The sequence below is a fragment of the Scyliorhinus torazame genome, chromosome 10 (assembly GCF_047496885.1).
Source record: "Scyliorhinus torazame isolate Kashiwa2021f chromosome 10, sScyTor2.1, whole genome shotgun sequence".
Taxonomy (NCBI): domain Eukaryota; kingdom Metazoa; phylum Chordata; class Chondrichthyes; order Carcharhiniformes; family Scyliorhinidae; genus Scyliorhinus; species Scyliorhinus torazame.
The window spans coordinates 205,266,408-205,281,925 of record NC_092716.1 but is presented as its reverse complement, the minus strand read 5'-3'; the positions used below and the strand labels follow the sequence as shown (position 1 = coordinate 205,281,925).

Below are 15,518 nucleotides of genomic sequence, written 5' to 3'. Positions count from 1 at the left end.
CGGGAGCTCGGAGTGGCGGCTGCGGACCCAGTCCACAGCCGCCCTGGTGGGGGTCGGGGGGGATCCGTCACCAGGGGGGCCCTCCAGGATGGCCAGGCTCGCGATCGGGGGCCACCGATCGGCGGGCGCACGTGATCTGGGGGGGGGCCTGTATTGCAGGAGACGGCCCGCTGTGTGGGTCCGCCGTGTTGCACGGGGCCACTGCTGCAGGCGGCTGCCGTGCACATGCATGGACCCGCGGCCGTAAGTGCAGGGCCCGTATCGGCAGCCAGAGCTGCGAGGACTACTCCGGGGCCCTGCTAGCCCCCTACAAAACGGAGAATCACTCTGGACTTTCTCCATGTCTTTTTCGGGAGTACACCCGATGCACATGGGAGAGGAAGGAGAACTCCCTCTCCCCGGATGCCTAAACTTCCATTGCTCCACCCACCACCTCCATCTGTTCCATAAATACCACCAGTTCCTTCGCCATTCCCAACCTTACTAACGACTTGGGGCTCAATCTGTCCATCCTTGGGTCCAAAATACAATTGAAATCGCCCCCTTAATCAATTGATGAGAGGCAAGGCCTGTGATGGCAGCCAGTGCCTTCTTAATAAACTCAGTGTCATCCTAATTTTAAAAAAAAATGTTTTTATTGGTTTTCACATTTTATGTTACAAGTGTGTAGTACAAAGCAAAAATAACAAAGGAAAAACTAAAGTTACAAGAGATAAACCAAAGAGCAAAAAAAAAAGCTGAAGCAAGCAAAGATCACTATATATAATATATCACGTACTTGTCTCCCCTCCCTCTGTGGCTGTGGTCCCCATATGGCCGATCTGTCTCAGCTGTACTCCCTAGTGTGGCCCAAGAATGTATTAACTGGCATGTTCCCCTCCCCCCCCACTGCTCTTCTGGTTTCTGGCTACGAACAGGTCACTGAAAGGCTTCCAAGTTCTGTGCAAGCCCTCTTCCCAGCCTCAGATGGCAAATTTTATCTTCTCCAGTTGGAGAAATTCCACCAGGTCAGATGGCCAATCTGGAGCTTTGGGTGGTGCTGCCAGTCACCAGCTAAGCAGGATTCTTTGGCAGGCGATCAGGCAGGCAAAGACGAGGGCTTCGGCCCTCCTCCCACATAGAGTTCTCGCTGATCTGATACTCCGAAGATTGCACTTTAGTGCATGGCTCCACCTTCACCCCACAACTTGGACATTGCCTCAAAGTACCCAACAAGTCTGAGGCAAGCCGAGAACATATGGGTGTCGTTATCTGGGCCTCCCTGGCACCGTTTGCACTTGTCCTCCACCTCCAGAAAGAACCTGCTCACTTGGGTTCTGGTTATGTGCGCTCTGTGCACCATCTTTAGCTGCATTAGGCTCAGCTTGCGCATGTGAAGATGGAGTTCGCCCTGTGTAGTGCTTCAATCCAGCGTCCCCTCCCAACCTCTATGCCTCATTTTTCCGCCCATTTCTCCCTTGCCTCATCCAGGGTAACACCTCCAACAGTCGCTCGTACAGATCACCAAAGTTTCCCTACCCTAGGTCACCTACGTCCAACAGTTGCTCAACTGGCGAATGTCCTTGTATCTGAGGGCACGTCGTCCTTTTCCTACGGAGGATGTTTTTGATTTGTATATGGCTTATTTTGTTTCCTTTTGGTAGTTCGAACCTCTCCATGAGTTCCTCCAGGGTTGCTATTCTGTTGTCTGTGTACATATCTCTAACCGTCAGTGTCCTCTTGTCCTGTCCCCACCTTTTGAACATGGCATCCATTGTTGCGGGTGTGAATCTGTGGTTGTTACAGATGGAAGCCATAGTGGACATTTCGGTTCGACCAAAGTGTTGTCTCATCTGATACCACGTGCGGAGCGTGGCTACCACCACTGGACTTCTTGAGTACTTTGTCAGAGGAGATGGGAGTGCGGTTGTGACTAGGGCTTGGAGGGATGTCCCTATTCAGGAACTTTCCTCCATCCTCACCCATTCTGTTCCTGGTCCTTTCACCCATCCCCTCATGCTTTCTGCTGTGGCCGCCCAGTGGTACAATTGTAGGTTTGGGAGGGCCATGCTTCTTCTCCATGGAAGGACCTTTTTTTAGATCCTCGAGTTCCTCCACTAGACCCATCAGGTTCAATTTTGTGTCCAGCCATGGGCTCTTTGGATCCCTAGGTAGCGGAATTTGTTTTGGGTTTGTTTGAACGGTAGTTCCTCCTCCTCTGTCCCTCTCCCTTTCTGGCTCACTGGGAAGATTTCACTCTTGCTCAAGTTAAGTTTGTATCCCAAGGAGGTTCCAAACCCCTTTAGGAGTTTCATGATCCCTTCCATGCTGGCTTTGGTGTTCGAGATGTAGAGGAGCAGGTCATCCGCACAGAGTCTGTGCCCCCTTTGGATACTTCTCCAGCAACACGCCGTTCTGAGAGCGATTGCTAATGGCTCAATTGTCAGAGCGAACAGCAGTGGGGGCTGTGGGCAGCCTTGCCTCGTGCCTCTGTGCAACTGGAAGTATGTAGAGCTGGTGGTGTTTGTCTGTACGCTCACCCATGGGAGTGCTGTACAGTAGTTTTACCCAAAAGGTGAACCCTGACCCAAGCCCACACCGCTCCAGTACCTTTATGAGGTACTTCCACTCAACTCTGTCTAAGGCCCATTCTGCGTCCAGGGAAATGACCACTTCTGGTGTTCTCATAGAATCATAGATTATCATAGAATTTACAGTGCAGAAGGAGGCCATTCGGCCCATCGAGTCTGCACCGGCTCTTGGAAAGAGCACCCTACCCAAGGTCCACACCTCCACCCTACCCCATAACCCAGTAACCCCACCCAACACTAAGGGCAATTTTGGACACTAAGGGCAATTTAGCATGGCCAATCCACCTAACCTGCACATCTTTGGACTGTGGGAGGAAACCGGAGCCCCCGGAGGAAACCCACGCACACACGGGGAGAACGTGCAGACTCCACACAGACAGTGACCCAAGCCGGGAATCGAACCTGGGACCCTGGAGCTGTGAAGCAATTGTGCTAACCACTGTGCTACCGTGCTGCCCGTGCTGCCCTCTCCTCTGATGGGGTCGTTTTCACATTTAGCAGATGTTCGATGTTAGCTGCCTGCCCTTGACAAAGCCCTACTGGACCTCCGTGTCCACCTATGGTAAGCAGCTCTCCAGCCACATAGCCACGGGTTTTGCCAGGATGTTTGCATGTACATTGAGTAGCGAGGTGGACCTGTAGGACCCGCAACAGTCATCAATATTGAGGCTTGTGCCAGTGTTGGTGGCAGCGGGTCTGCGAACATCTCCCGCAAGTGCTGGGGCAGTGCTGTCGCAAATGTTTTGTAGAAATGTGCCGGGAATCCATCTGGCCCCGGCACCTTCCCCGTCTGCATGTAGTTGATACTCTCCATGACCTCTCCCAGTTCTAATGGTGCATCCAGACCCCATCTCCTATCTTCCCCCACGACGGGCATGTCTAGTTAGTTGAGAAGCTGCTTCATCCCCCAGTCCCCTTTGGGGGCTCGGAGGTGTTGAGGCCCTGGTAGAAGATCCCAAAGGCCTTTTCTGGTGTGGCCACTAGCCTGCCACTAACCTGTGCTATTTCCCCTATGGCTGCTGTTTTCTCAGCTGCTGGCCAGCAGGCAGCTGGCTTTGTCTCCATGTTCGTAAAAGGTCCATCATGTCTGGCCACCATCTATGTGCAAGCCATGTGGGTGAGCCCCTGCATTCTGGGTTTCTCTTTGTTTGGGGGCCCGCCAAAGTGGCTGTTTGTGGTGCCTTTCTGTTCCTTGCTGCCTTGAAATCTGTCGTAGCCAGCCGAGTGCCCATTCCCCCATTGTCCCTCTGCTTTCCCCTTGGGTCTGTCTCTCTTTCCCCTACTACCTGCAAGTCCCCCCCCCCCCCCCCCAGGATTCCCCCCACCCTGTTTAACCCCCTAATCTCCCCCCATCTGCAGTGTTCTCTTATCCTGTTGCCAGGAACCCTCTCCCCGATGGGAGATGTGCCGCTTCCCCCCCTCGCTCCTCCTTCCTATAGTTGGCTTACCACTAGTGTGCTGGCCCTCTCTGGGATTGATGTATACATCTCCCTGACCCCTGCGTGTCTGTTACCCCTTCCTCCTCCACACCCCGTCCTGTGCACTGCTGCCCCCTCCTTTCTGAGACTTCACTCCAGAATTAAAAACAAGGTGGTACAGTCCCACGCAAATAGTTTCTCAGTGTCTCGATACGCTGGTGTATCTGGTTCAGTGCTGGTTGCGTTGTTGTCTCCCAGCCCATGTTTGTGGACGAACACATCTGTGTCCGCCAGTGGGGTGAAATAATATTCCCTGTCCTGGAAAGTCCCTGGCCCTGGGCGACACAGAGGCATAGTGGTTAGCATTGCTGCCTCACAGTTCCAGGGACCCGGGTTCAATTCCCGCCTCGGGTGACTGTCTGTGTGAAGTTTGTACGTTCTCCCCGTGTCTGCGTGGGTTTCCTCCGGGTGCTCCGGTTTTCTCCCACTGTCCAAAAATGTGCAGATTCGGGGGGTTGGCCATGCTAAATTGCCTTTAGTGTCCAGAAAGGTTAGGTGGGGTTACTAGGTTATGGGGAAAGAGTGGAGGTGTGAGCTTAAATAGAGTGCTCTTTCCAAGGGCGGGTACAGACTCGATGAGCCGAATGGCCAGCTTCTGCACTGTAAATTCTATGAAAGCCACCCAGAGCTTGGCCGGGTACATCATTCCGAACCACACATTGCTTTTATCAAGGGCCGCCTTGTGGGCGGCATGGTGGTGCAGTGGTTAGCACTGCTGCCTACCGCACTGAGGACCCGAGTTCGATCCCACTCCTGGGTCATTGTCTGTGTGGAGTTTGCACATTCCCCCTGTGTCTGTGAGGGGCATCCCAGATGCAGGACCTTGTTTGTTTTGCCCAATTTAAGATCCTTTCCCTGTCTTGGTACCGGTGCAGCATCGTGATGATGGCCCGCGGCTATTCCCTGGCCTTTGGCTGTGGCTGGAGTGGGCTCTGTGTATTTCTAGAGGCTTAGGGAAGCTTTCCCTTCCCACCAGTTTGCCTAGCATCTGGGTCATATATTCCATAGGGCTCCTGCCCTCAGTTCCCTCCGGTAGTCCCACAATGCGGCGGTTCTGGTGGCGCAACCGATTTTCTCTTTATGTCCCTTGTGTCACCACCAATCGTGCCATTTCCATCTCTGGTACGGTGATCAAGTTGAACTGGTCAGCCGAGGCCTTCTCCAGTTTACTGACCGTCGCTTCCTGAGTCTCCAGCTGCCTTTCTGTCTTTTCCAGTGCCTCCTGCAGCGTGACCAGCGCCTCTGCTACCACCACTGTGACCGTTGCCATCATCTTTATCTTAATGGCCTCTTTGAGCTCCTGGAGTTCCCTGCATTAGGAACTCCATTCGTTTATCGGGGAGAGCCCCGCGTATGGTCTGGCGATCCTTTCTGTGAGGCCGGGACCTTGCTGCTCTGCGTGCTTGCCATTGCCTTGGTCTTTCTCCCCAGGCTTTTGCTGTCTTTGTCGTCTTTTCGGCCCTGGATTTGCTGCTGCTTGGCAGGTCTTGCCCTGATGGTATTGGAGGAGGGTGAGGGGTTTTTCTTCAGGCTTTATCAGGCTATTTTGGGGTTAAATTAGAGTTTCCAGGAGGAGAGCCAGAGTTTGTGCGTCTGTTCAGCACATCCCCATCACCGGATGTCCGTGTCATCTCAATTTGATGCATAAATATTGATTCAGACTACCACGGCTCTACTAAAACCTCACTCACCATCGCACCCCGGGCTCCAACACCAAGCTGGCCATCGTAAAAGCCACCCTCTTATTGACCAGGATCACAAACCCCCTCGTCTTCGAGTAAAAACCTGAGTGGAGCACTGGCCCCACCCCATCCCTTCCTGATCTTCGTCTGATCCTTCACCCACAAATGTGTCTCCTGCAAGAAAGACGACGTCCATCTTCAAGCTCTTCAAATGAGCAAACACCCGGGATCTTTTCACCAGGCCATTCAACCCACTCACGTTCTATATCACCACCCTCACAGGGGAGTCTCTCATCCCTTCCTCTCTTAAGGTCCACCATCCCTACGTGGTAAGGAGATCCCGCTAGGTCCAGATCCAATTCGGTTTCGGGCTCACACAAAATGGGCACTGTCTCCGTCCCCACCTGCACCTAGCCACAAACATAGAACATTTCAGCGCAGTACAGGCCCTTTGGCCCTCGATGTTGCGCCGACCTGTGAAACCACTCTAAAGCCCATCTACACTATTCCTTTATCACCCATATGTCTATCCAATGACCATTTGAATGCCCTTAGTGTTGGCGAGTCCACTACTGTTGCAGGCATGGCATTCCACGCCCTTACTACTCTCTGAGTAAAGAACCTACCTCTGACATCTGTCCTATATCTTTCTCCCCTCAATTTAAAGCTATGTCCCCTCGTGCTAGACATCACCATCTGAGGAAAAAGGCTCTCACTGTCCACCCTATCCAATCCACTGATCATCTTGTATGCCTCAATTAAGTCACCTCTTAACCTTCTTCTCTCTAACGAAAACAGCCTCAAGTCCCTCAGCCTTTCCTCATAAGATCGTCCCTCCATACCAGGCAACATTCTGGTAAATCTCCTCTGCAACCTTTCCAATGCTTCCACATCCTTCCTATAATGCGGCGACCAGAATTGCACGCAATACTCCAAATGCGGCTGCACCAGAGTTTTGTACATCTGCAACATGACCTCATGGCTCCAAAACTCAATCCCTCTGCCAATAGAAGCTAACACACAATACGCCTTAACAACCCTCTCAACCTGGGTGGCAACTTTCAGGGATCTATGTACATGGACACCGAGATCTCTCTGCTCATCCACACTGCCAAGAATCTTACCATTAGCCCAGTACTCTGTCTTCCTGTTATTCCTTCCAAAATGAATCACCTCACACTTTTCTGCATTAAACTCCATTTGCCACCTCTCAGCCCAGCGCTGCAGCTTATCTATGTCCCTCTGTAACTTGTAACGATGGAAACATGCGCATTTGTGGCGGTCTTCGGGGTATGAGAGCACCCAGAGCCCTTCACAGGGAAAGGGGCGGATGCCCTGGTCTTTGCCTCCCTGATTGCCCGGCGGAGACTTCTGCTAGGATGGAAGTCGGCAGCGACACCCAGAGCCTCGGAATGGCTCTCCGACCTGAAGCTAGAGAAGATAAAATTCTCAATCAGAGGATCTGAGGAGAGATTCTACGACACGTAGAAAAGATTTACCAACCTCTTCGAAGATCTGTTCATAACCAGCAACTGGGGGGGGGAAGCAAACAGGAAGGGTGGGGGGAGGTAGGGGGCTGGCTCAGCAGGGGAAAGGAGAACAGCCAGGGGAAGGGGACACACACATCCAACACAGTGGAGAAATGGGGTGGTAGGCCCTGCACCTGGAGAGACTCAGGCCCCTCCACACAGAAAGCACAGGGGAAACAGAGCGTCCTCCGCATCGTCTGTAATCGATGGTTCAATATCACTCTCTCCATCACTGTAAATAATATGTTCTCTTTTTTACTCTGCACACTAATGTAAACAAGGAAATGTTATTATGAGACCACAGTCACAGACACAGTGACAACCTGTGATACATATGTTCTTGTTGTTTTTATTCTGGTTTGTAAAGTTTGATATAAAGTGTTACAATTCCAATAAAAATATCTGGTGCGGGGGGGAGGGATCGAGCACCGGGGGAGGCCTCATGGGCGACCAGGGCAGCGATTGGGCTGTTCTCGGGGGGCCTACATTCTCGATGTCGGTTCGCAGTCCGAGTCCACCATCGTGCACAGCGCAATCGCTGCAGGCCGCCACTGTGCGCGGACTCCCGACCAGGCGTGCGGGGCCCCATATCAGTAGAAACAGCTGCGAGAATCACTCCGGGGCCCTGCAGGTAAGAGAATCGCTCTTGACTTTTTTAAGGAAAGTCAAGAATGAAACGCCAGCGCTTTTACGCTGGCATGAGGACATAGCCCCATTTTGGGAGAATCCAGCCCCCTATATCACACTTTGCAAGTCCATGCATACTACTCTCTCACCTTCCCACTGCCTCTCTCTGGCCTCACCCCTTTCCCCCGACCTCCCTCCTCTCTCTCCTTTTTGACCAATCCACTCAACCAGCCAGGTCCCAAATCCAACCCCCCTCCCCCAGCACATTGAACAAAGGAAACCCAACCATCTCAGGCACACTGCCTCCCCCCTCAAACCTAACTGCTACCCCCCTTCCTGGCAACCTGCTGCCACCTCCCTCACACTTCTCCCGTTTACTGGCATCCATGCTAGTATGGCTTGGAGAACCACACGAGGAACCCCACCCACACAACTCAAACTACCCTTCCCCTCCACTTCCCCACCCAAACTAGAATCATAGAATTTACTGTGCAGAAGGAGGCCATTCGGCACATCGCGTCTGCACTGGCCCTTGGAAAGAGTACCCTACTGAAGCCCATACTTCCACCCAATCCCTGTAACACAGTACACCATATAACTTTTCTGACACTAAGGGGAAATTTAGCATGGCCAATCCACCTAACCTGCCCATCTTTGGACTGTGGGAGGAAACATGAGCACCCGGAGGAAACCCTCGCAGACACAGACTCCAGACAGACAGTAACCGAGGCTGGAGTTGAACCCGGGACCTTGGAGCTGTGAGGCAGCAGTGCTAACCACTGTGCAACCGTGCCGCCCTAGTGTAATCTGGAAAGAACAAACCCAAACCCCCTCTTGCCAAAGCCCCATCTCACAGCAAGAGAAAAGTACAGGTCTCAAAAAAATGCCCAACATCGAACATGGTGAAGAATCAACACATGCAATCATAACACCTCCAAACATTCAAATTACAAAAACCTCAAAACTGTACATTCTCAACATTAACCGGCAGCAGGGTAGCATAATGGTTAGCACAGTTGCTTCACAGCTCCAGGGTCCCAGGTTCGATTCCGGCTTGGGTCACTGTCTGTGCGGAGTCTGCACATTCTCCCCGTGTCTACGTGGGTTTCCTTCGGGTGCTCCGGTTTCATTCCACAGTCCAAAGATGTGCAGGTTAGGTGGATTAGCCATGATAAATTGCCTTTAGTGTTCAAAAAGGTTGGGTGGGGTTACGGGGATTGACTGGAGGTGAGGGAATAGGTTGGAGGTATGGGCTTAGGTAGGGTGCTCTTCCTCAATGTCAAACCTGTTTTGAAAATGTACCTGTGAAGTATCTTGGGACATTTTATGACATAAAAGACGCAATATAAATATAAGTCGTCGTCATTTATTCTGAACTTTGCACTTAGTCTTAACTCTGTCTCCATGCCACAGAAGATCAACTAGTAATATAATACAACTCACTTTCTTTCTCAACAAAGACTTAAAATTGCAGATTGATTTCTTGTCAAGTAGAACAGCTACTATTTAAAAGCTAGGTCATCTACTCCTATTGCTGACTGGGCCAAAAAGCACTGAGCCCGAGGGTACAGTTATGGAGCCTAAATGCTGACTGTAAACTGTTTGGCAAACAATACTTGGCTCAATATAACCTTTAACAGGAAAACTCTGACCTTGCTCTCTCCTGGAAACAGGACCACAGCGAATTAGTCATCCCATCCCTCTCACAATGTTTATAGATATAACTCAATAAAATCCGCAGTTCCTGGCTAAGGTCTGTTTCTTTCATCTGTGTCAAGGTGTCATGGCATGATTCTGTTGAAGGCTTGCTGAGGTTAAAGTCTATTACTCTTCTTTGTTCTAAATAGTTTGTCAATCTTTGACAATCACATAAGGTACTCCTCATTGAAGGAGATAGCTCCAACTAGTTGACAACTTGTAATTTCAAATCTCCTTATAGCCTCATTGATTTAGCCAATTTGCGTGGAACTGAAAAATGTTTTATTTCAAGAAAGGGTCTGTGAATATGGTTTGTCAACTATCTGTTACAATAAAGAATATAATTTAACATGAATGTAGATAAAAAGTATGTTTTTGTTACAGCTCCATATAAACGGCAGAATCACCTGTTCTTGCTGACAGTGAAATTAAATGAAAATCGCTTATTGTCACAAGTAGGCTTCAAATGAAGTTATTGTGAAAAGCCCCTAGTCACCACATTCCGGCGCCCGCTCGGGGAGGCTGTTACGGGAGCTTAGAGGTGGAAAGGGCATGTAGTTAGTGGGATGGTGGCGTACCAGAACCCTGCCACAATCTCCCCTCAGTTAGGATTAAGTTCTGGGTGGGAAAGCCCATGGTCTGCCTTCATGCCCCACCACTGCATTGAGGCCCTTAAGTGGCCAATTAAAGGCAACTTAAGGATCTTATCTTGCCTTCACTGATATTAGTCCAGAAGTAGGCTAGTTCCTCGATCAAAGGCACTCAGTGCCTGATAAAGTGCCTGGACATTGGGAAAGGACAGGTTTTAAGGGCCCCCCCCCCTGGGAAAGGACAGGTTTTAAGGGCCCCCCTTACCCCAAACCCCACCACATTACATCCTTTAGCCTGGATTGCTCAATTACCCTGCGACTATGGTGCATGTCCTTCCAACAGCATCTATAGCCTCCCAGTGGCGCTGGTGAGCACAAGAAACTATGGCCTATTATTGGTTGGCGGTTGGCAGTTCTCACCAGGCAAGACTTCTGCCCTTGGGGGGGTCTTGATTCCAGTGGAAGGCATTCTGCTGGCCACGCCACTGCCCGATTGGCTTGTGATTTGGCAGGCTTTCATGAAGAGCATAGATCTCTCATCGGCTCTCCTGCCAGCAGGCGGCACTCTGATACCGCACCAATATTATTTCAGTTTCACAAGGAATGGAGGTGCATAGAAAATTGTGATTTAGATTTGTGGCTCCTTCTTATTCTGATGCTGGTACAGGGTGGGCCGATAAGAAACAAAATGATTCAAGTTCTAAAAGGAGTGGAAACTGAACTATGGTGCATATGTATTGATGCAGATGTTAAAACACAATATTTATGATTTAATTGGAAAGTTTAAATATTCTTTGACCTGCATTATATCCAGAGTTTAGGGGAGGGGTGCTGACATGGTGGTAATGCCACTGGATTAGTAATGCAGAGAGGCAGGCTTGTGGGATACCGGTTAAAATCCTTCCACAGCAGCTGGTGAAATTTAAATTTAATTAATGAAATCTGAAATATAAAGCTAATCTCATTAATGGTGACCATGAAACTATCATCATTTGTTGGAAAAACCCATCTGGTTCACTAATGTGTTTCAGGGTAGGAAATCTGCCATCCTTGCTTGGTCTGGCCTACTTTTAACTTCAGATCTTCAGCAATGTGGTTGACTCTTAACCCCTCTGCAATTATGTGGCAAGCCAGTCAGCGCAAGGGCAATTAGGATGGGCAACAAATGCAGGCCTCGTCAGTTATGCTCACATGCCAAGAGAGAATTTAAAACACTTCCCAGAAGAAAATGATGCTCATGAAATGTGTGTACCTGCTGAGACAGGAATTTATATTTAAAAGGATGCAGGCAGATGGGGATCAAGGTGATAATCACTACGGAAATTGAGAAACCAAGAAAGTCTTACAATTGCACATGAAAAAGGATAGCTATTAGTCTGGATTGTTTATTTAGTTGAATTTTTTTATTGCGATTTTACATTGATAGCAGGTTAGTTGCTTGGAGCTACAGCATTCGATAGTAGCTTTCACAATGGAGGTGGGAACAGAGGGGATTAGGCACCAGCATGTCACAATTTAACTGTCATGTTTTGTTCTGTGCTGTTTGGACAAGAGCTACGATAAAAACTATTGAGAGTGATGAGTGTTCTGATGCAGTGAAGCAGTTTTGTCACTATGTGCTTCCAGGATTAAATGTGTTGTCTATCTCTAGAGAACATGTGGTCAGGTGTTTGTTGTAATACATCCTTCGGATATTGAACACTTTTAGTAACTTTCAAAGGACAAAATAATTAATTTATTTAAAAAAAAAAAAAAATTTAGAGTACCCAATTAATTTTTTCCAATTAAGGGGCAATTTAGCGTGGCCAATCCACCTAGCCTGCACATCTTTGGGTTCCGAGGGCGAAACCCAGGCAGACACGGGGAGAATGTGCAAACTCCACACAGACAGTGACCCAGGGCCGGGGTCGATCCTGGGACCTCAGCACCATGAGGCAGCAATGTTAAGCACTGCGCCACCGTGCTGCCCTAAGAATTCCTTTATTATAAAAGCAAAACTTCTACATTTTTATATGCTGTTGAAAATATCATGCGATAATTCTGGAGTTGTCAAGAACTAATACTTTGCAATACATTCTAAGACATACAGGGCTCTGAAATGGTTATTTATACTTCTTGGTAAACTGTATTTAAACATATCTATCATCTACCAATCGATCTGTATAATATATATATATAAAGAAAAAATATAATTATTGTAAATAAGCTAGTTAATCTCAATTTGTAGATGACTAAGTGAGAATGTTTTGTAAAATGGCACTGGCTGTACAGAATCTCTTGTCAGCTAATGAGTGATAGTGACTATTAGCAGTTGGCTCCTTTGGGTGGCAGGTAACCAACAGAAACCAATCTACCTATGAGCTTTCAATACCTGCTGCTTAGATGCTGACATTATATGCTTAGAACGACTGATCACATTACATGTCAGTGCTTTTACATTAATTCTGGAGTGGAGGCATGTGCTACATCAATGAATGGCCCAAGAGGTTCCTGAACGTATTTATTAAACAGCTTAGTAATCATCAGGTACAAGAGAGTTTATTAGCAAAATGTTCATCAGATCCTTTTCTCATTTTATTAATGGAAAATTCAAGTCTGTATTAACCGGTAGTTTAGTTTCAGCTACGTTTTAGTGGAATATTGTAAACTCATATCTGGCATGCAATTCAAATTTGAGGATGTGTCTTTTATTAAGTATTGAATCTGCAGGAACACTGAAGAAAATATCCAGTTGATAAATTGAAAAGAGCTGATAGCGTAACAGTTTTATCAAACATCCAGTTGTTGTGCATATTCTGATTGCTCCTTTGCTTTTTTGGCAGAAGCATATTATCTAAAATAACCTTGAATTGTATTTTCCCCTAATTACCAGGTGGACGTATTGATTGACAATGATGCAGAAAAGGATTATCTTTATGACGTATTACGCATGTATCACCAGTAAGTAGTATTTTTACTCACAACTGGATAAAGCACTTTCATATTTTGAGGGTTTCTTTTAGTCAGTTAGCAGTCTTGTTTTCAACGACATTTTACTGACCTATCAGGAATATTTATGAATTAAGTTAGCACAATTAATTTTAAAAAGATTTGCTGTAGTTTATTATGTTGTGGAAATATAAAATTAAGGAGGTAACTGTGCAATGGATCTGAAAACGTAGTAAATGGTAAAATCTGGGAATATGTAAGACTCACATGAACTAATAATTAGAAACAAACACTTTCAAGACCCAGGACCTAATTAAGTACAAATTAAGTAATTCACTCAGGTAGAAAATAGTAATAATTTTTAATTTTAGAGTCCTACAAAATAAATGAGTTTACCAAACTGAACTGAATATTCTTGTTGCAACCATTAATGTAGGAGATATTAAAATTGTATCGCACAAGAGTTGAATTATTGAGAATCAAGGATTAATTTTGGCAGATCACAATAATAATTCTGCTAAACGTATCTCTTTAACCTCAGAAACTATTGACAGTTAAATTGAAGAACTTATTTACCCCTGTCCTGTTGAAGGTATTAACTCTTATACACCTGATCTCCAGAAACTCACCGGTGTCTATGTGGAGGGTGAATGTTAGCTTGGAATTTAACTGTGGGGTTGCTTGCGAGGTATATGGTGGGGAGGGAGTTCATCCCAACTGAACCAAATCCTGCTTCCACATCTGACATGTATTTCTTCCTCTTTCTCAGAAAAAACACTTATATTGGTCTGGAGCAGGAACAATAACTTACTTCCCCTCTTTCCTTCAGTACAAATTTCTAAAACTATTTGTCAGTCAGCCAGTTCAGCACAATATCAGAACATTTCTGGTATTCATAGCTCAGTATAACACAGGATAATGAATTTACTAAATGAGCCATTGAGGAAGCTCAATTTTAAAAAAATTATCTGGTATTAATGGAACCAACGAGACCTACTTGATGTCATCCTCACCAATCTACCTGTCACAGATGCATCCGTCCATGATAACATTGTAGGGGTGACCACCGCACATTCTTTTTTGAAGGCAAAGTTCTGTCTCAACAACTCCATCGTGTTCTGTGGCATCCATGATGTTCCATGGGCCATCAACAATAGTGGAATTGTACTCGACCACAATCTGCAACTTCATAGACCGGTATATGCCCCACCCGATCATTATCAACAAGCCGGGGGATCAATCCTGATTTAATGAAGAGTGCAAGAGCGCCTGCCAGGAGCAATAACAGGCATTCCTAAAAATGAGGTGTCAACTTAGTGAAGCTACAACACAGGACAACAGTGGAAGGAGCACGTGATAGACACAGCTCTGCAATCCTGCCACATCCAGCTGTGAATGGTGGTGGACAATTAAACAAGTAACTGGACGAAGTAGAGGCTCCACAAATATCCCCATTTTTCAATGATGGGGGAGCCCAGCACATCAGTGCAAAGTTCAAGGCATTTGCAGCCATCTCCAGCCTGAAGTGCCAAGTGGGTGATCCATCTCAGCCTCCTCTTGAGGACCCCAACATCACAGATGCCAGTCTTCAGCCAATTGGATCCATTCCACATGTATCAAAGAACAGCTGAAGACACTGGCTTCTGCAAAGGCTATAGGCCCTCTCAATATTCCAGCAATAGTACTGGATACTACATAACTAGCCGTACCTTTATCTAACCTGTTCCAGCACAGCTCCAACACTGGCATGTACTCAGCAAATTGGAAAATTGCCCAGGTATGTCCTGTATACAAAAAGCAGGGTAAATCCATCCGGCCAATTACCACCCCATCAATCTGCTCTTGATTATCAGAAAATTGATGGAAGGTGTTGCCGACAGTGCCAGTGGCACTTACTCAGCAATAACATGCTCACTGGTGCTCAGTTTGGATTCAGCCAGGAACACTCAGCTCCTGATCTTATGACAACCTTGGTCCAAACATGGATAAAAGAGCTGAACTCAAGATGAGAGTGATTGCCCTTTACTTCAAGGCAGCATTTCACCAAGTATGGCATCAAGGGGCCCTTGAAAAACTGGAGTCAATAGGAATCAGGAAAAACTCTTCTTTGGTTGGAGTCATACCTATCACAATGGAAAATGGTTGTGGTTGTTGAAGGTCAATATCATCTCAGTTCCAGGACATCACTGCAAAAGTTCCTCAGGGTATTCTCCTGGGCCCAACTACCTTTAGCTGCTTTATTAATGACCTTCCCATGATTGTAAAGTCAGAAGCGGGGAGTGCACTGATGATTGCACACTGTTCAGCAACATTCATGAATCCAGATCAGCAGCACTCCCTGTCCATATGGAGCAAAACCTGGACAGTATTGCGGCTTGGGCAGATAAGTGGCAAATACTGTAACATTGGTGCCATA

General features: G+C 47.4%; 1 protein-coding gene across 5 annotated transcripts in view; it reads left to right on the top strand.

Annotated features, from left to right (window-relative positions):
• Positions 1-15,518, top strand: part of ush1c (Usher syndrome 1C) — a 420,683-nt gene that overhangs the window by 42,574 nt on the left and 362,591 nt on the right. For all 5 annotated transcript variants that reach the window (XM_072466296.1, XM_072466295.1, XM_072466293.1 and 2 more), the window contains exon 2: positions 13,047-13,114. In XM_072466296.1, coding sequence (XP_072322397.1) covers positions 13,047-13,114 — 68 coding nt within the window. The remainder of the gene's footprint in view (positions 1-13,046; positions 13,115-15,518) is intronic.